General features: G+C 43.9%; 1 protein-coding gene across 4 annotated transcripts in view; it reads left to right on the top strand.

The window, feature by feature from the left end:
* The window catches only part of LOC147430607 (uncharacterized), a 28,501-nt gene extending 9,358 nt beyond the window's left edge, over positions 1 to 19,143 (top strand). The window contains exon 3 of one of the 4 annotated variants that reach the window (XM_086493199.1): positions 18,708 to 19,143. In XM_086493199.1, the coding sequence (XP_086349325.1) occupies positions 18,708 to 18,722 (15 nt within the window). In that variant the 3' untranslated portion in view covers positions 18,723 to 19,143. Of the gene's footprint in view, positions 1 to 12,316; positions 12,398 to 12,758; positions 13,237 to 14,778; positions 15,611 to 18,707 lie in introns of those variants that run through there. The other 3 variants (XM_086493198.1, XM_086493200.1, XM_086493197.1) reach the window with 3 other exon arrangements.
* Positions 19,144 to 19,665: the final 522 nt, after the last annotated feature.

Here is a 19,665-nt window from a genome sequence, read left to right as displayed (position 1 = left end):
AATGAAAAATTCTCTCCTAGACAAGTTTGTGCTTCAAAAGGATAGATTCTGTACTCTTGACAATTGCATGATCACAATCCTTGGTATTTTCCCAAGTGCTAGATTACAACAGATTGACAAACCTAGGCAGCATTGAGGCTTCATTAGCCTTGCACAATATTTTACGTCTTCGATATCCGAAAGTCATGAAACAAGGTAACATGTTTTCAAGCTAAGAATTGAAGTGCAAATTAACATGTTCCGCAGATGAAATACATAAAATAAACTTGGATTGCACTTAGCACATGCTAACAATACACGTCATTAATATCCAAAAGTCATGAAACAACGTAGCATGCATTTAAAAGTAAGAATTAAAGAGCAAGCCCACATGTTTGTGTATGGAATAGATAAATTAAACTGGATTGCACATGGTAAATGATATCAATCTTCAAAGGGAAAATTCAATTCATATAGTTACAGACTCAAAATTGTAATGGTTTTGTAAGCATCAAGTAGTAAGTCCGAGCAACTTCACAATCCCAATGTCCAAAGGGTCATTCACCTCTCCTACCTAAATGCATTTAATGGTTTCAGTAATGTAGGCGCAAGTTGCAACGACGATGTAGCCATGCAACACCAACTTATGCATGATCTGCGAGGAGAAGAGTGAAGCTATGTTACAACATGAGATTGAGATAGTTGAAAAATACAAGAAGAGAAAAGGAATGGGGGTTATTTGTAAAGCATGAGGCACCACCGACTATTTTCTACTCCACCATTGATGTAGTGTCATGACTTTATGACACCAGTTACTCCTTTGCTACATCAAAGCGACCACCTTTAAGCAAACAAAGTGAAGCCACTATTATAGCTTGCTACACAATTTATGTCACGTGCCCTATGTGCATGTGGACAAGCTAGCTCTTACTTCTAAGGTTTAGGATGGCCTAGGAAGTGTTCCGGCACCCATGTGTGCTTGTACGCAAGACGTGCATGTTCAGGCACTTGAGAGTAGTTGCATGCCGTTTTGATTGCACGAGCATAGTGAGTGCTTGCTAGGTGTAGGGGGGGCGTTGCCATAGTTTAGTATTAATATCGGCCTAGGTAGTCCACTGCATGTGAAGACCTCTTATAATGAGTGATTATTATTAAGTGACATTTTCTGTAAGCATTCAACCAAGTCGTGGAATGTCTTCCTGCCTTTTGCACTGCTCGACCAATTCCATCAACATCGTAGCATCTAGATCCACTTTGTCAGCCCTTGGAGGGAGGTTTGGGACCCCATCCGGTTTTATCCACAATATCATTCTCTCTTTTCTCTCTAGTCTCTTGTTGCTTGCGCATCTCTCTCATGAAGTAAAAACGAACCTTGAGTACACACTTAACACCATCCTGAGTATCACCATAAATGACTTTCATTGCACATTACTTTGGTATCAGAGCTCTTTGGCAATGTTCGGTATCATCAAAAGAACATGAAGAACCTCTCTCAGATTTGTTATCAAAGAAGTTTTGCGTCCTTGCCTCGGACAAATACTTGTTGCTTACAACTATTAGCCACTCTCTGTTAGGTGCAGCGGAATGATTGTTTGTGCTTTGCTCAACATGAGTGCTCCGAACTGTGCTCAAGGTTCCTTTCAGTTCTTATGGAAGGTAGAGCCTTCCGTTCTTAGTGAGAGAATGCTATGATCACAAACAAAGTGAATGGACACTGTGCGTGCAAGTGTATGAGACTGAGAGATAGAGAGAGAAGAGAGATACGACACCAGAGACGTTGTAAAACCCTCCTCCGAAGGCTCCACTCTCATCGGCGAGAGTGGTCTACTTATTGATTGCACAAGGTGGTACAATGCGGATGCAATGGACTGATGCAACTTGGGATTATGTCGATGATGACGATGGTGATGACGACGACGACTTTAGGGCTGAAATCGGTGGTCTTCTATCTGCTGAATTTCTGCTAATCTTTGGGCTGTTTTGGGTGGCTGAAACTGACTGTTTTGGCTGCATTTTCGAGGGCTGAAAATGACTATCTTCTGCAACCAACTAGGGTTGAATCTTTTGCAAATCTTAACTGCTGAAAACGTTGCTCATCTGCTGCGATAAGGGCTGAAAACCAAAAACGTTGGGCTAATTGCTAGCGTTAGTGAAAACGCTGGACCATCTGGGATTGTTGGCGATGTTGCAAGGCTGAAAACGCCAAGGTCATGGGGAGATTGGCGATGAAGCAAATCTGCAACTGCCGGGCTATGGTTGATGGGGGAAACTGAAAACGCTAGGCTGAGTGAGGTCTTGGCGATGAAGAGGACCAAAAACGTTGGGGGTACTGATGGGGGTTCCTGCTGAGAAGGTGCCTGTTGAGTGGGAAGCTCCTGCTGCCTCTTCTGCCAGAAAGTGCTAACTTGGGTTTACTTATATATTCTCTTAGCAAAATTGCCCTACCTACTTTTGTTGGGAAGTCACTTAAAAATAATAAGCGAAAAATGTCAAAAATAGGAAAAATAGGCTAAATGCACTGGAAAATTCCCCTAACTGATTCTAATGGATTCTGATGGGAATACTGATGATCATGCTGTGTGCAACCAGAGGATATGCATCTATGCTAAGTAACTGGGCATGCACGGTCTACGAATAGACTCACAAAAGTGCTAGATCACTTCTAATCTAGATTGATTCGACTGACTGAACCCTGATCATGCTGTAGCTTGTCGATCGACACATAGGGTTGGATGTGTCACGTGACATCCCCTCCTTTTCAAAGTGAGGTACTGGTACCGAACTGTATGACGTCGAGGGAGATCGCCAACAGCATCCGGAATCCTGGAAGAGACTCTTCGTCGGCCCACTTTGATGTGTGGGTCGTGCGGTACTCGAACTTCATAAAGGTCTGCAAAGCTTGCTTCTTTGGGCCGCGCCGAAAGCGACACAAAGTCTTCTGTGGCTCCTTCAATGCTTCAACTTTGTCGAGAGTCATACTTCTTTCTTCTTCAAGAATCTCCATGGCTGAAAATTCCTAAAACCATTTCCAACACAAAACCATGAACATACCCATTCCATGTAAAGTGAGTGGAAAAAATTTTGTCATCCTAATAGACTGTGCATGCAATGTAGATGAACATAGAGACGGAGTGACAACCTGTTCATCAAACACATGCAAACAATGAGATCGAATCTTTCTCTTTTGATCTAGAGCAATCAACTGTGGCAAAACACAATGGACATGCCCACGCTTGGTGCTCGTACTTTCATGTGCTCGTTCAGAAACTGTGTCATGCCAAGGAAGAGAGAGGGAATGTGACTTCCTTGAATGCATACTTTTCAGCTTTTCATGAAAAATCCGCATACATTCGTGCTCATTCATGAGAGAAACGTGCTCAACATACAATATGTCATGCCTAGGAAAAGGGATCACATAAAGACGCTGACTAAAATACAGGAAACGATCACGAATGAAACACTCGAACAATGCGTGCATATCAATGATGCGAACACATAATACTTCTTGCAAGGGTTCTTTGGACCTAAGCTCGAGAGCCAAGATCGGTCCTTCTTGAATGATCGAATCGTCCTGTGGGGGTTCTTTGGACCTTGACTTGAAAGCCAAGATCGGTTCTTCGTGATTGATTGAATCTACAATGAGGTTAGCTTCGCTAGAAAAAGCATCCACTAACACATCATCCTTGTGAACAATCACATCATCTTCATGCAACTCATCATGCTTGTGAGAACTCACATCTTGATTATGCAAATCATCATGCTTATCATTGTTAATCAGATTATCATGCTTCTCATAATCATGCAAATTCTGTGTGTCATGCTGTGGAGAAAAAGAGACTGAGAGAGTTTCCTTCTCCTGAATCCTTTCAATCTTGTCCTGCATATTAGCAATGAGAGATGGAGAATGAACAATGTCCTCTCCATGAATGACAATAGGAGAATCACTTTTGGCATTGAGAGTTAAAGTGTTAGCCGCAAAATCAATGAGAGCGTTAGTATCACGAAACCATCGAATGCCCAAAATCATCACATCCCGAGAGAGGAGAAACAACAAATCTTCTAGTGAAGGCAGCTTGCTGAATTCCAAAAAACACATCAAGGCACTCCTCCGTGAGGAGAGCGTCCATACCGAGAACAAAGCTAGAGACCTCGATAGGAGATCTCGGACTAACTTCGAGGCGGGCTCTCTTAACAAGAGAAGGACTGATCACATCATGCATACTACCTAAGTCAGACAATATGACAAAACGCTGCCCCGATGTACGACCATAACATTTAATGAGAGAATCATGAACGGGAGGGTCAGGAGAAACATGGGGCACGCTCGTGTTATCATTAATTGCATTGACAGAGAAGTGGATTCTGTGGATTCTTTAGATTCATTCGATTCAAGCTTAGGACATGTTCTTTTTATGTGACCCTTAATGTGACAATGAAAACAACGACCTTCCTTAGAATAAGTGCTTTGATCTTCCGACGTGATGTATCCTCCTACAATTCCTTGTGCTACCTTTTCATCTGGAGTAAGCTTAGGTTTAGCAATTGTGTTAGCCTTACCCTTAGATTCATTGGAAGAATTCTTTTCTGAGAGACTGTTGGAAGATTGGTTAGAAGAGTTATCATTCTTACCATTCTTACCGTTCTGAGAAGTCTGCGAGGTACTTGTGGAAGTCTTGTTCTCCTTGGGCTTTCCCTTGTGGAGTAAGCTTAGGTTTAGCAATTGTGTTAGCCTTACCCTTAGATTCATTGGAAGAATTCTTTTCTGAGAGACTGCTTGAAGATTGGTTAGAAGAGTTACCATTCTTACCGTTCTTACCGTTCTGAGAAGTCTGCGAGGTACTTGTGGAAGTCTTGTTCTCCTTGGGCTTTCCCTTGTTGTGCTTCATCTCCTGTGCGAGAGCAATCGCTACCGCCTTGTTGAGATCGATTGGATCGAGCACCTCGACATCGTACTTGATATACTCGTCCAATCCAAAGAGAAAAGCCTCTTTGCGCTCATCATCCGATTTTCGTAATTGGGTACCTAGCTGCAAAACACGATTAGAAAAAGACATAACCGGCATACCATTTTGCTTGAGAGCGCGCCAATCGTCCTTCAATCGTGCGAGGTATTGAGGTGGCATAAACCGCGCCTTGAGCTTGTCTTGGAAATCAGCCCAATTGAAGGAAAGGGACGTGAATACGTCGGCTTTCTCTAGGTGCGCGGCTAGCTGTGCCTCTTGCCATGTGTGGTACCAATTGATGGCATCACCGGCAAGGTACATGGCTGCCGTCAAAACTTTGCTATTTCTTGTCTTCTTAGTTATCACAAAATAAGCATTAAATTGATGCAACCAAGAATGAATAACCGTAGCATCCATCTTACCGTCATACTTACTGAAAGTCAACTTCTCTGTGATTGTATGGTTGGAATCCGCATCGTGGCTTGCGCCACTTGATGAACTCCCACGATCTTTGGGTGGTTCGGTCTTCGAGGCTAGCACTTGTCGAAGCAATTCTTGAGTGCGTAGCTCTCTTTGAGCCTCACGCTCGATCTCCAAAGCCACTCTTTGAGCTGCACGCTCGGCCTCAAAGACCGCGTTTCGTGCTACCTCTTTTGCCTTTCTTTGTTGTTTTCTTTCTTTGCGTTCGTTGCGCTCGCATTCTAAAGCAAGATGATTGTCTTCTTGTTGAGTGACAAGTCTTGCGTTTCTTTCGTCGCGCTCACGGTCCTTAGCTGCTTGCTCACGGTCCTCAGCTTCTTGTTGTTCTGCTTTGCTTGCAAGTTGTGCCAAAGCAACTCGATTCGTTTCTTTTTGTTGTGCCATCATGTCCAACATCGACTTGACCATCATCTCCATAGGAGTTAGTACAACTCGTGGTGTAGATGGCGAAGGGGGAGAGTCGAAAAAATCTCCTGGTGGGGAAAAATCTTCGCCGCCTCTCTCATACTCATCACCTGTATGCGAAGTATCCATTCCGCTTCGGGTGACGACCATGCACTATGATCTTTGGTTCTTAAGTTCACGAGGAACTTGGATTCTCGAGGGTCTTGGGTTCTTGGGTTCTTGGGTTCTCGAGGGTCTTGAGGTTCTTGAGGTTTTCCTTTGATTGCAAATCGCGTTTGAGAAGGATCTTCTCTTCACCCGAGTTCTACTCTTTTCCGCGGGTGCACCCCTTGGCGGCCTTGCGCTCTCACCAAGGTTGCTCTTTATCACCTCACGTCGATTGGCCGACCGTTAAGTGCACGGTCCGCTCTCAATGAGTGAAAAGAGACACAAGGGAAGGCTGGACAAGCCCTTCTTTCTTGGGATTTCTGTCACTCTTCAAAAACACGATTAGGAATCGACACGCCCAAGCGAACTTGGGTTCGTGCGACCTCAACAAGCAAAAAAAATTCTTGTGGTGCTTGTTGTTCTTTCCTTGAGTAATACAGAACACTGCCAAAGCTCTGATACCAATGTTAGGTGCAGCGGAATGATTGTTTGCGCTTTGCTCAAGATGAGTGCTTCGAACTGTGCTCAAGGTTCCTTTCAGTTCTTATGGAAGGTAGAGCCTTTCGTTCTTAGTGAGAGAATGCTATGATCACAAACAAAGTGAATGGACACTGTGCGTGCAAGTGTATGAGACTGAGAGATAGAGAGAGAAGAGAGATACGACACCAGAGACGTAAAACCCTCCTCCGAAGGCCCCACTCTCATCGGCGAGAGTGGTCTACTTATTGATTGCACAAGGTGGTACAATGCGGATGCAATGGAATGATGCAACTTGGGATTATGCCGATGACGACGACGGTGATGACGACGACGACTTTAGGGCTGAAATCGGTGGTCTTCTATCTGCTGAATTTTTGCTAATCTTTGGACTGTTTTGGATAGCTGAAACTGACTGTTTTGGCTGCGTTTCGAGGGCTGAAAATGACTATCTTCTGCAACCAACTAGGGCTGAATCTGCTGCAAATCTTAACTGCTGAAAACGCTGCTCATCTGCTGCGATAAGGGCTGAAAACCAAAAACGCTGGGCTGACTGCTAGCGTTAGTGAAAATGCTGGACCATCTGGGATTGTTGGCGATGTTGCAGGGCTGAAAACGCCAAGGTCATGGGGAGATTGGCGATGAAGCAAATCTGCAACCGCCGGGCTATGGTTGATGGGGGAAACTAAAAACGCTAGGCTGAGTGAGGTCTTGGCGATGAAGAGGACCAAAAACGTTGGGGGTACTGATGGGGGTTCCTGCTGAGAAGGTGCCTGTTGAGCGGGAAGCTCCTGCTGCCTCTTCTGCCAGAAAGTCCTAACTTGGGTTTACTTATATATTTTCTTAGCAAAATTGCCCTACCTACTTTTGGTTGGAAGTCACTTAAAAATAATAAGTGAAAAATGTCAAAAATAGGAAAAATAGGCTAAATGCACTGGAAAATTCCCCTAACTGATTCTAATGGATTCTGATGGGAATACTGATGATCATGCTGTGTGCAACCAGAGGATATGCATCTATGCTAAGTAACTGGGCATGCACGGTCTACGAATAGACTCACAAAAGTGCTAGATCACTTCTAATCTAGATTGACTGGACTGATTGAACCCTGATCATGGTGTAGCTTGTCTACGGACACATAGGGTTGGATGTGTCACGTGACACTCTCACCCTAAGTGCATCGCGCATCGGGCGCGCTCTCGTCCTCATCATTGGTCTTAAGGGCCATTAAGCTATAAAAGAATCACTTTTTTTTCTTGCACGTAACCCAAGACCACTTGGGTGTGTCAAATCTCTCTTGCAGGTAATCCAAAAATGAAGTGCCTCCTTTCTTCCTCTTTTTTACTCATAGAGCGCGAACCTTGCACATTGTGGAGGCCAACTGATGTGAGGTGGGAAAAAGCAACCTTGGTGTGAGTGTAAGGCCACGTTGAACTTGGAGTTGAGCTCCTTAAACACAGATTGCAAGCCGCACCAAGTACTAAGAACCCCAAGTAGCAAAGTACCCCGAGTACCCAAGAACCAAGTATCTATCCTAAGTATCCTAATACTTATTGCATGGTCATCACTTGAAGCGGAATGTATGCTTTGCATGAAGGTGATACGAGTCTAAAGTTGGAGAAGATGTCTGTAAGGTGCAACGGAATGAATGTTGTGAACTTTGCTCAAGATGAGTGCTTCGAACTGTGCTCAAGGTTCCTTTTACTTACGGAAGGGAGAGCCTTTTGTTCCTTTAGTGAGAGAGTTCAATGGACACAAACAAAGTGTTGAACACTGTGAATGAAGGTGCTGAGACTGAGAGATAGAGAGAGAAGAGAATACGACACCGGAAAGTTGTCAAACCCTCCTCCAAGGGCCCCACTTTCGATGGCGAGAGTGGTCTACTATTGCTTGGACTTGCCGACGATGTCGACGACGATGAGACGGGCTGAAATCTGCAAATCTTTATCTGCTGAATTCTGACTCTATGTCGATGACGATGTCCATGACGACGGTACGATGACGACGCGCTGAAAACGCAGATGCTGAAATATGCGTTTTTCGGGCCGAAACTGCAAACTTCGCGGGATCTGACCGTGCGGTGAGGATCTGCTGCGGGAAGGTAAGATCTGCGAGGTTCAGGACTTCTTCTACGGGTACTGATTGCTGAAAACTGAAAACGCTAGTGTTCTTGATGTCCTTGTCACGAAGGCCTGCAAAAACGCTGCGGTTGATCTGCAAACCAAAAACGCTAGGGCTGAAAATCCTCCTGCGGTGGGAATTCGCTAACATTGGGGCTGATCTGCTGTGGTTCTGTCGCCAGGCTGATGCAGATGTAAAAACGCTGGCTAATCTGGATACTTGTCCAAAAAACGCTAGCTCTTATGCTGTGGTGCAAAAATGCTAGAGATCTTTGGGGTCCTGCTGAGAAGTTGCCTGTGAGCAATGCTCCTTCTGCCTCTTCTGCTAGAAAGTGCTAGCGCTAGGTTTCCTTATATACATGCTTGGCAAAATTACCCTACCTACTTTCCAACAAAAGTCACTTAAAAATAATAAGTGAAAAATGTCAAAAATAGGAATAATAGGTCTATACACTGTAAAAATGCTACTGATGGGATCTGACTAGAATCTGATGGTCATGCTGTGTGCAACCAGAGGATATGCATCTAATCTAAGTGTCTGGTCATGCATGGTTTGCAAACAGACTCACAAAAGTGCCAGAACACTTCCTATTCTAGACTAACTTGACTGAACCGAACCCTGGTCATGCTGTAGCTTGTCCACGGACACATAGGGTTGGATGTGTCACGTGACAATGTCCCTACACCAGGAGGACGATTGAATACCCCTCCCCCCATCTACGCACGAATTGCGCCCAACTCAATGAAGGCTTTGATGAAATCCATGATGAAGATGATGCTACAACAAGAGGCTCAGTGGGCCGAAGTCCAGGGGAGAAGGAGGCTGAACGCATTGAGCTTTGCGTGCCTACTTACTATGGAGCTCCAAAGCTACCCTCTTTTCTTCAGCAGTTATACAATGAGTTTTGTGTTCCCTCGCTAGAGCCATGCATTGCCTTTTGACTACGGCCAGCATGAGGCACTGCGAGACCAACGCTTGCAAGACTTGGCATGTCTTCTTTGAAGAGTGATCCATCCAAAGAGATCAACGAGTCATCACGTCTAAAGTATCTAGGCATGCAGGCCCTGCTTACAAGCTCACGAGGGTGCCTAAACACTTCCTAGGTTGTCCTAAACCCTAGAGGTAGGAGTTAGCTTGTCCACATGCACTTAAGGTTAGATGTGCACGTGACATTTGAGGCCAAAGGTGACCCATAGGTCAAATCAAACACATCATTGATTATAGTCCACTTCAGGTACCGATTGGAGGATCATCACCCGTGGAAACCCAAACCCATGTGAAGGGTCTCATGTTTTGTGTCAAATTTGCGTCGTAATCACGTGCGAACGAAGGTGAAGTGGTAGATTATGAATATTGAAAGCATTGACTTTTTGAGAGCGCCAAGAATTTAAAAAAGAGAACTTTTGTGCTTGAGCACTTATAAAAGCAAGGCCAAGGGCCTTTATATATGTGCCTTGGAGGAGCCTTTGACACAGTTTGATGTTTGAGTGCTTCTCTTGATAGCTGAATCTGTGAATAGCCATAATAAAGAAATACCACAAGGAGCACCTACACTATTTTTCTATTAACTGTTGGTTCTACAAAGTAAGCGCTCATACAATAATCCCTTCGCTAGCTCTACATCTCTTTTCACCGATTTGGGCATCTTAGACTAGCTTTATAGCACAGCGAAAGATGACAATTGTCTCTCATAATAAGAGATCTGACCCCAAAAAAGAAGAAGTTTAACAAGTATTCAGATGGTACCAAAGACAACATCCATTCAGCTACAAGCCTGTTTGTAAACTTGCGATCTTGGAACAACTTTTAAGCATACTTATGTGGTTCTATGTGTAGAACCATGCATACTCCAATAGGATTATGCTTTATCATACAACACAACACACAAGTACTCATAAGAGAGACAATTTAGTATCAAACAAATCGAATTAAAAATCAACTAATTCAAATGAACTTATTGTTTCAACGAGTCGTTCATCTTGCCCAATGAATCGTCACTGCTTTGATACCAATAATACATGCGTGGAAATCCTAGGTGTGGTACACCTCTTGTGAAGAGCTTTAGAGTGAGAGCTCCAAACTTGGCGCACTGCTCAAGAATGACCACCCAACCATAGGACTCCTTTTAATAAAGACTTAGACCTTGACTGTTCACACTTGGCTAGACAATATGTCATGTGCACATCTAACCCTATGTGTACGTGGACAAGCTACTTCATGTCTAGGGTTCGGTTTAGTTAGCTTAGGAAGTGTTCTGGCACTTCTGTGAGTCTGTTCGCAGACCGTGCATGTCCAGGCACTTAGAGTAGATGCATATCTTTGGTTGCACACAACATGATCATCAGTAGTACCATCAAAATCCATCAAGAGCATTTTACAGTGCATGAAACCTATTTTCCCCATTTTAGTCATTTTCACTTATTATTCATAAGTGACTTTGTTGGGAAACTGGGTAGGGCAATTTGAATAAGGAACTATATAAGAAAACCTAGCGCTAGCACTTTCTGGCAGAAGAGGCAGCAGAGACTGAGTGTCTAACAGGCACCTTCTTAGCAAGACCCCAACAAGACAACCTAGCGTTTTCACAATAGATTGCCCTAGCGTTTTCTGCAGCAACATAGCTAGCGTTTTTCATCAAGGTCAGCCCTAGCGTTTTGCAGTTGCAGATCAGCCCGGCGGTAGCAGATACACAACATGATCCATAGCGTTTTTGCATCAGACCTCAAATCAGCCCAGCGTTTTTGGATCGGCAGGACAGCCGAGCGTTTTTGCAGATTCCCCGCGACAGGACAACTAGTAGCATCAGTGTTTTCAGTTTTCAGCATATAGACACCGCAGAACAGCCCCCAAACCTCGCAGATCTCACCTTCCCGCAGCAGATCCTCACCGCACCGTCAGATAAGCAAGAGTTTGCAGATTCAGCCCGCTATTCGCAGATTTCAGCATCTACGTTTTCAGCGCATCGTCGTCATCGCCGTCGTCACCAACATAGAGTCAAAATTCAGCAGATACAAGATTCGCAGATTTCAACAATTATCGTTTTCAGATTTCAGCCCGTCTCGTCGTCCTCCTCATCGTCGCCGACATCGTCGGCAAGACCATTGGATTCAGACAATTGTAGAGATTTGTGCAATCAATAGTAGACCGCTCTCGCCATAGAGAGTGGGGCCTTCGGAGGAGGGTTTGACAACATTCTGGTCTCGTATTCTTCTCTCTCTATCTCTCAGTTTCAACACCTTCATTCACAGTGTTTATCCACTTTGTTTCTGATCATTTGCACTCTTTCACTAAAGGAACGGAAGGCTCTTCCTTCCGTAAGTAAAAGGAACCTTGAGCACAGTTCGGAGCACTCATCTTGAGCAAAGTTCAACATTCACTTCCGTTGCACCTTACACAAGACCCAAGGATTTGGTGTGCTAAGCAACACCACACCCTATGGTTGTCCTATGCCTCCTAAATTCTCGTGGAGCCATCTAGTCCCAACGTGGACTCCACCCCCTCGCTTTGCACAAGCAATGTGCACTAGGCACCCTAGCTGCGCGTGCCACGTGTGCTCCATGGCCTGGCGCTATAGATGACGTGACACTCCTCATGGCTCCCCTTTGGTTACAATGATACATCGGATTGATTGAACTTATCATTAAGTACTTTTATTTGAATATAAAGGTGGTTTGTTTGAGAATATTGTTTGGGTATTGTATGAACTTGTTAGATACTTGTTTGGTACTGTTTGAACTTGTATGATATTGATTGGACTTGTTCAGATTTGGTTGGCACCTGTCGGAGCTTGTTTGACTTGTTTGAACATGATGTCCTACTCCCTCGGATAGGTTTTCTTGCTTCGTTGGAGAATTCTTGCTTGAAGCACATGCTTGAGCAACTAGTTAAGTTGTCAATTGGCCAACCTCTTGGACTTTATGTATTCCTATTTACCTGCCACATTGATTTGTGCGTTTGGCATTAACATGGCATTGATATTGACATGACATTGTGTTGTGTTTGTGGTTTAGTTTTTTTTTTCCCTTTTCTTTGCTTGTGTCCCTTGCTTTTATAGTTTTATGAGTGCTTTATTCCCTCTTATAATACGTGAGTTCAGACTATTCTGAACTTATGAAATAAGCATACTTTCCAAGAATTTCGCTCTAGTGTATTAAGAATTCGGGCTTGGATGAGATAAACTAGATTGATGGACAAATTGTGTCACAGGTGTTCACTTAGATTAGAGAAACTGGATACAAGGCACTTATTTACTTCGATCTAAGAGCCATTGAGAATTTTGTCCATCTAGAGTTCTTCAAGTGGATGGACTTTGAATATGATCAGTTTGCTGGAGAACTTGAGGCAGAGTTAGCCATAGGGTAGTTTTACCACTCATTGGTACTCTTCCGATCACCATCCAAGGATACCATGGTAAGATGGGTTTTCACATCATGCAGTTAGGGCATTGCGACGCTCTTTTGGGCATGCCTTGGCACAACAAGAACAATGCTACCATCCAAAACTGGAACTATACCATAACTTTGGTGCAGAATTGAAAGTCAATTGTACTTCGAGTTTGACTTACCGAGACAAACCCATAATGATTTAAGTTTGCTTTGTATTAGGATACTTTTGAATTTTGTTTGGGAATTTTGTTTGTAATTTGTTTGAAAAAGAATTTATCTGTTTTAAACTTGTCTTGGTAAAGATTCAATTGCTTGAGTCTGGTTTTGATGCTGGCTTCAAAGCTATTTTGGAAAACCTGAGGAGCCCTATAAGACGGCCGGCTTTGAACAAACACGTGGGTACCTGTTGCAGCTCAATAGGAGCACTATTGTGAATAGGAAAGAAGAGAGAGTGCTGGCTCTTGCGAGAATAGGTGGACTCAAACTGGCTGATAGTTATAAGCGCGGACATAGTATTTGCTCGCTGTGCTCCCAGTTAGAGGATCGTTCGCTTTTGCATTTGCTGGTGACTTGTTCGGCGGTTGATGATTCTAGGGGGCGCTGGCTAAACCGATTCAACTCCATCTTCAACGCTATCGACCCGTCGTTGGACCCTGAAGAAAGGACTGTTATCCTCCTTGGTGGGGAGGCTCGCGGGAAGCGGCTGCCCTTTTGGGTTCGTCGTGATCCGCACTCGAGAGACGGAACCGCAGGGCACGTGCGTGTGGCGAAGTTCCTCGGTGAGGTTGTTCCCCGGTACTTGGGTGCTCTGCATAGGTGGATGGGGGGTGATGCCCTCCTTCCTATGCTTTATTTTTGAATCCGATCCCTCTCAAGGGAAATGACGTCATTCTCCCCAAGCGAAGCCAAATGAGCTACAAGAGTGCCCAAGTGCCTTGCCACCCCGGAGGGGTCAACCTCACCTAAAAAGGGGTTGGGAGGTGCAATGGGAGACACCACCAACCTCAGCGGACGCCACCTGTGAGCCGACGCCCTTCCAAGCGGGTATGACATTTCCTAGGGGAAAACCGTCGGGTTACAAGGACAGTTTAGTGAGGTGAGCGATAAGTTACCCGGAGGAGGCAACCCCAAAGGGAAGACCAAAGCAAGTCCCGCAGTACCTGGGCCTCTGAATAGAGGTACTTGGTCGTTGTCATGCCCATAACTAGTTAGCGAAATGGGTCTCTCAAGGGTATGGCTCTAAGAGTGTAGATAATTCTGGCCTCTTGCAGTCCAGAGGAAGCTAGTGACAAAAGCGTCTGCCCTAGGATTAAGGGTGCAGAGTCCTGTTCGTTTTTCTTGTGCACTTTTCTGGTGTATGAGAAGAGCGGCCGGGAGTGCCCTACCCGACTCCTAAAACAAAAAAAACAAAAAAAAGGATGACGGAGGCTGCCGTCTTCGGATCATTTAGTCGTATTTGACTTGTGAATAACTCATGGCCCAAATTTTGGTCATGGGGAGAGTTGGAAACCTCTAAACGACGCAGGCTGTGGTCTGGGGAGTGTTTAGTTGTAAATGGAAACCTCCGAGCGACACAAGCTGCGGTTTGTGGAGAATTTGGTTATATATGGCCTTTAAATTCCTCATAGCCCGGACTTCAGTTCTTGGTAGTAGTATGCATGGGGGAGTTCAAGATTTTATGCTGCGTGATTGCATTTGTAATCATCTGTGTTGCATCGTGATGTGCCCACCATATATGTTCCAAATTGGGTGAGATTACCTGGGTATGTGATCTTATTGCATTAAGCCATCCATTTATAGATCAGTGCGGTCCGAGTGTGATGGCTAACTTTGATATGCAGGAATATCAAGAGCTTTGATATGGAATGAGATTACTTAATGACCCTCGGATTGACCGTCAGTTCAAAATTCAGGTCTAATCGTGGATGATTCATCTCCTTTGAAGTGGGGGATATGTCACAATTTGCTGACGTAGCAACCACTGAAGACAAAGGGGGTTAGGACTATAAAATCCTAACCCTAACCAACTTGCAGAACTTGGGGGAAAGGCCTAAACACCAAAGGACCGTACCAATTTACACGACAATGGCGGAGGGGCGGGGGCTGAAATCTTTTGGGGTGAAAGTGCCCGTTTCGAGTGTTTCAGGGCTGAAACTTTTTGTGGTGACAGGAGATGTCTGGCTTGGTACATACTTCGCCAAATGCAAATTTCAGTGATTCATTTCAGTGTGCACAATTAGGGAGTTCTGGATGTGTGAAGCCCATCAAAAAAGGAAACCACGATGATCTAAGAGCTTGCACAATGGAGCTTAGTGAGGCGATGAATTTGTGACCACATGAATGTGTTTGTGTGCGCGCGCATGCGTGTGTTCTTTTAAGGAGAATAATGATAATCCACACGTTGTATCATGTGTGCCAATTGCCACTTCGCGACAATAACACGTAATGAGACCCGATGACTTTGGACCCACCAAATTTATGTATTGATCTCTAAATTCATCAGAGCCCCATCACTATCCGAGAATCATTGCACAACATTAAGATATGCATTTGCTGCAGACGAACAACCTATGAATAGCAATGTCAACCCTGCAAGGTGCAAGTTTTTTTTTTTTAATAAAACACAGTATGAGATCAAAAGATTGCTGCTTTTCCGGCGAGCAAACTAATCCTACTTCCACATTTACAACTAGAGCTATGGAGTTTGAAGAATATACAAGGTTTCCCATCAACGAATTGTGGGAGTTGGTTTTGAAGCTGCAACATTGCCGTCTAGCTCACTCGCAAAACTTCCAACAGTTGCTATATTATACGAAGCCCCCATTCTGCCACAAGTTCTCATTCTTAATCCGCCCAAGCTTCAACAGAAAATCCAAAAGCTGCTGCTGCTACTCCACTTGACAGTGTTTTACGTCAGACAGTTGCAAAACCACCACCTTTGCCTCCATAGTTCAGACAGGAAACGAATTCAATACCATGCACGCTCTGACACTACTTTCCATGCAAGCACAATATGAACTTCAAATACACTATGCACCTGGTGGGGAGGAACATCGTGTTCGGGGGAGAACGAACAGCAGCAAATGTCTCCACAGGCGGCAACCACTTTCTATGCACAATCAATGATGTCAAATAGTGCAGAACGTAGGAAGCTACTCATCTCCTCAAGAGCATGATGTACGCTCAGTGCAATCTTCAAGACTACTGTGTGTGGGGAAGGCGGCCATGCTTCCGCTCAGAGGGACACCCTTCATCGAAATTGTTCTAGTAGTCGCCTGCTGTTTCCTTCCTTTCTCTGCCAAAGACTTGAGCTTTGGCGCTTTCTTGCTGCATGAGAAGAGCGTGAGGTACGCTGCATGCGTTTGCCGCGCACATGGTGAAAAAATGAAGGCTAGACATCTCGAACCCGGGCCGGCTGGGTTTTCCGAAATTCCTCAGAACCATGTGAACAACAGCCCACGGCGTCCACATCCTCGGCCATAATATATATAAAGTCAAAAATATCTAAGTCTAATTATTTTAGTGACGCTCAATGACTCATTTCCCTCTCCATCTTGATGGCCGTGGCCACCCTTGTTGTTGAGTATTCTTTGGCCCTTCGCCCTTTCACTATACTAAGAGAAAGGGAGACCATGAGTAGGAGAGAGAGAGAGAGAGAGAGAGAGAGAGAGAGAGAGAATGATTTTCAAGAGCAAGAAAAGTGAAAAATGAAGCAAAACTTCACATTGGCGTGCCATAGTCAATTGGGCCCTGCTCTTGGAAAATCATGGAGATGTGGTTTTTGTGCCTTCAGCATGGCATCTTCCGCAGAAGCTTTAATTATTCATCTGTTGCAGCCTTACATCCATGAATAAGAACGTATGCTTCAAGCAAAATTCTCTGAAGTTTTACAAATTCCCTTAAATCTTTGATTGAAGTCCAAACCCACTAATTGCACAGTTTCATGCTCAGTCTTTCCTATAATGTAGTAGTAAAAACCCACCCTACATAACATACAATCCTTGCCATATTGCTAATCACATGTATGTGTGTGTGTGTGTGTGTGTGTGTGAGTGAGTGAGCCTTGTCCAAATAAAGATAGCTACTAACTTTTTAGCTCCTCCAGTACAACAAGGTCCATTTGGCACCTTGGCTTAGTCATAGGCCCAAGCCTATCTTTAGGTTACTTGGGCATACTCCAACCGAGGTAGTCAACTCATTAGAAATTATTTTCAAGTCGGACAAACCAAGCTCTTGTGGATAGTTTTCTTCACCTAGCCGGATGCAAAATCCTATCTAATTGATCTAAAACTCTTATTGAGTTTTAAGATGCTATTCTCCGTATTGCACTTTTGGGCAGTTGCAACACCCCAAAGCTCTCTTTTCACTTGCGGATACGCTCTTTCTCAATCATTTAACACCTTTTCACCGAACCTAATTGCAAAGGTCTCTGCATGTTCATCATCTTGTCCAATAGCCCATCCAATACCTCTAGGACTAGTGTCGACCGTCCTCACAATATTCAGCTGCCCACATAGTCTACATTTCTAAATGTAGGAGACCTCTGCAACATCTTTTTGTTCCAAATAGCCTTCGCTTGTTCTTCCCTTTGGACGAACTTTTACACCTTTCGTAGCAACTAATATAAAGCCTTTATAACATGTGCGAAATGAGGCAACCATATGAGATAAAAGACACATGCACTTACGGACCTTCAAAGTTTTGCAATTGAAGTGCACATCTCCTTTATCCTTTGAATAGCATCAACCTTGACCGGACTTGGCCTCCTACCAAATGGTCCCATAAGTGACCCACAATCAAAATTTCTTGGCCTCAAACAAAGACTTTGACTTGAAAGAGTAAGGTTAACTTCTTCAAGCGTGGATAATATTTTGCCAGAGTCAACAATATGGGTAGCAACAAAAATTTTGCACTCCCTTTTGTCTTTTACCATATCTTTTCACCCTTTTTACAGCCTTTATTTAGCGTGTCATCAATAAAGGGCATGGTGATCTGAGGAATGAAATCTCATAACACCTTGTTCATACCATTCATCATGTGTGCAACCGAATTAGTTGAACCATGTAGCAATGTAACAACATAACTTGAACATAATGCTCCCATGGAATAGATGGGTCTACTTAGAAAAGCCTTTGCAAATTCATCGGCCATAGCGGCCAAAATTCAACAAAGGCCTTAGTAGCAAAAGACACAAACACAATTGTAACCACCTCCACTGGAACATTTGCATACACCCATAGCCGACCCTTTTCCACTACTACCAAAACCAACTCCAAAACCAAAGACTCAGCTAAAGGTAGAGACCAGGTTCCTCTTCTTGTCCAAACAATTATTAACAACATCCAAGAATTGTGTATCAATTCGGCTGGGAGGAGTGGTGTACCTGCAAGTGCACACATGCAAAGAATGTATGTCAAAGATGTGAAGTAACAATGAGGGATTGAAGTATCAGGCAAAAAGAGAAAAAGGGCTAAAGAGGTTAGTGAAGGTCCACAAGAAGTCACCAATTTTTTATTACTTTGCCTCTAACACACTCTACGATTGTAAAGTCGTCCCGATTTTTTGATGATCATTCCGAGTATGGAATCCTATTTTTTGGGCCTTAAGATGTGATTGAGAAGCTTGGTGATTTTTCTTGTAATTACATGATGCTCACATGCTCAAAACTAGGTGTGGGGGATATGATTAACCAATCCTTGTGTCTAGTTAAGTGCAAACCCTCGTTTTTAAAGATTATTTTGATAAATAACCACTTTTATCTTATTTTCAGACTTTCCAAAGTTGAGGAGCTAGTCACATCAACCTTACAAGCATTGAGAAGACAAAGAAACTCCATAGCTTCCATATAATCTTTTGTGTCCTTTGTTTCGTGCATGTGTATTTTAAAGCTGCTTGCTTTTTTCGATGCCTCATCCTTGTGTGGATTTGTTTGGTTGAGTGGTTGTGCTTCAAAGTAGGAATATAGTAAGTAGCACACTTGTTTGATCACTAGTGCACACACATTTCCTCTCTGGTGCATGCACGAGGTGGGCCGTGGCTACATTGTTTCACATTATATTGGGTGAGAGTCTATGAAGCTGCACAAGTAGGAAAATGTAACCATTGTGTTCCAAACGATGTCGTGCAGCTCCGCTCTCATGCTAAGAAAGATTCCAGAAGAATGCACATTGCGTTTATTTGAAGCTTACTTGATTAATGAACAATGTTCAGTGCTTGCTAACAAGCTAATTTATGATTAATGTGTGCTAGATGCGGCTTTAAAGGGCCAACAGATGCTTTAATGATGCTAAAAAAGACTATGCTTGAAGTGAGCATAGATGAGAGTTTATGATATAGAATTGCAATGCTTTAAGTGATCTACTGGCTTTTCTTTACGGCTCGTCGATTGGAGCTACGGTGCAAAAGTTATGGCAGTTTGAAGTTTAAGTTGATTGCAGATTCGTACCGGATTGGGCAAGTGCACTTGAGGTGGCAGAGATGAAGTGAATGCATGGGCCTGAAGTGCTCACATTGTGGAGCGCGTCGGTATTTTCACATCAGTGATCGGAGGTCCGGTTGCCAAGATATTGGCAGTTAAAGATTCACCGGGGATCGGTCCCGTACTAGTCTGGTCCGCTCGATTGATGTGCCATCTGGGAATTTTGAGCTTCAATCAGGGAATGCCGGAGACTGTTATGCTTTGGAAGTTAAATATGGTAAATGTGGTGCTCGTATGGAAGCACATAAGG

This window comes from Adiantum capillus-veneris, chromosome 21, assembly GCF_014529385.1.
Source record: "Adiantum capillus-veneris isolate H3 chromosome 21, ASM1452938v2, whole genome shotgun sequence".
NCBI classification, from domain to species: Eukaryota; Viridiplantae; Streptophyta; class Polypodiopsida; order Polypodiales; family Pteridaceae; genus Adiantum; species Adiantum capillus-veneris.
The sequence above is the reverse complement of the archived record's forward strand: the minus strand, read 5'-3'. Positions and strand labels throughout refer to the sequence as shown.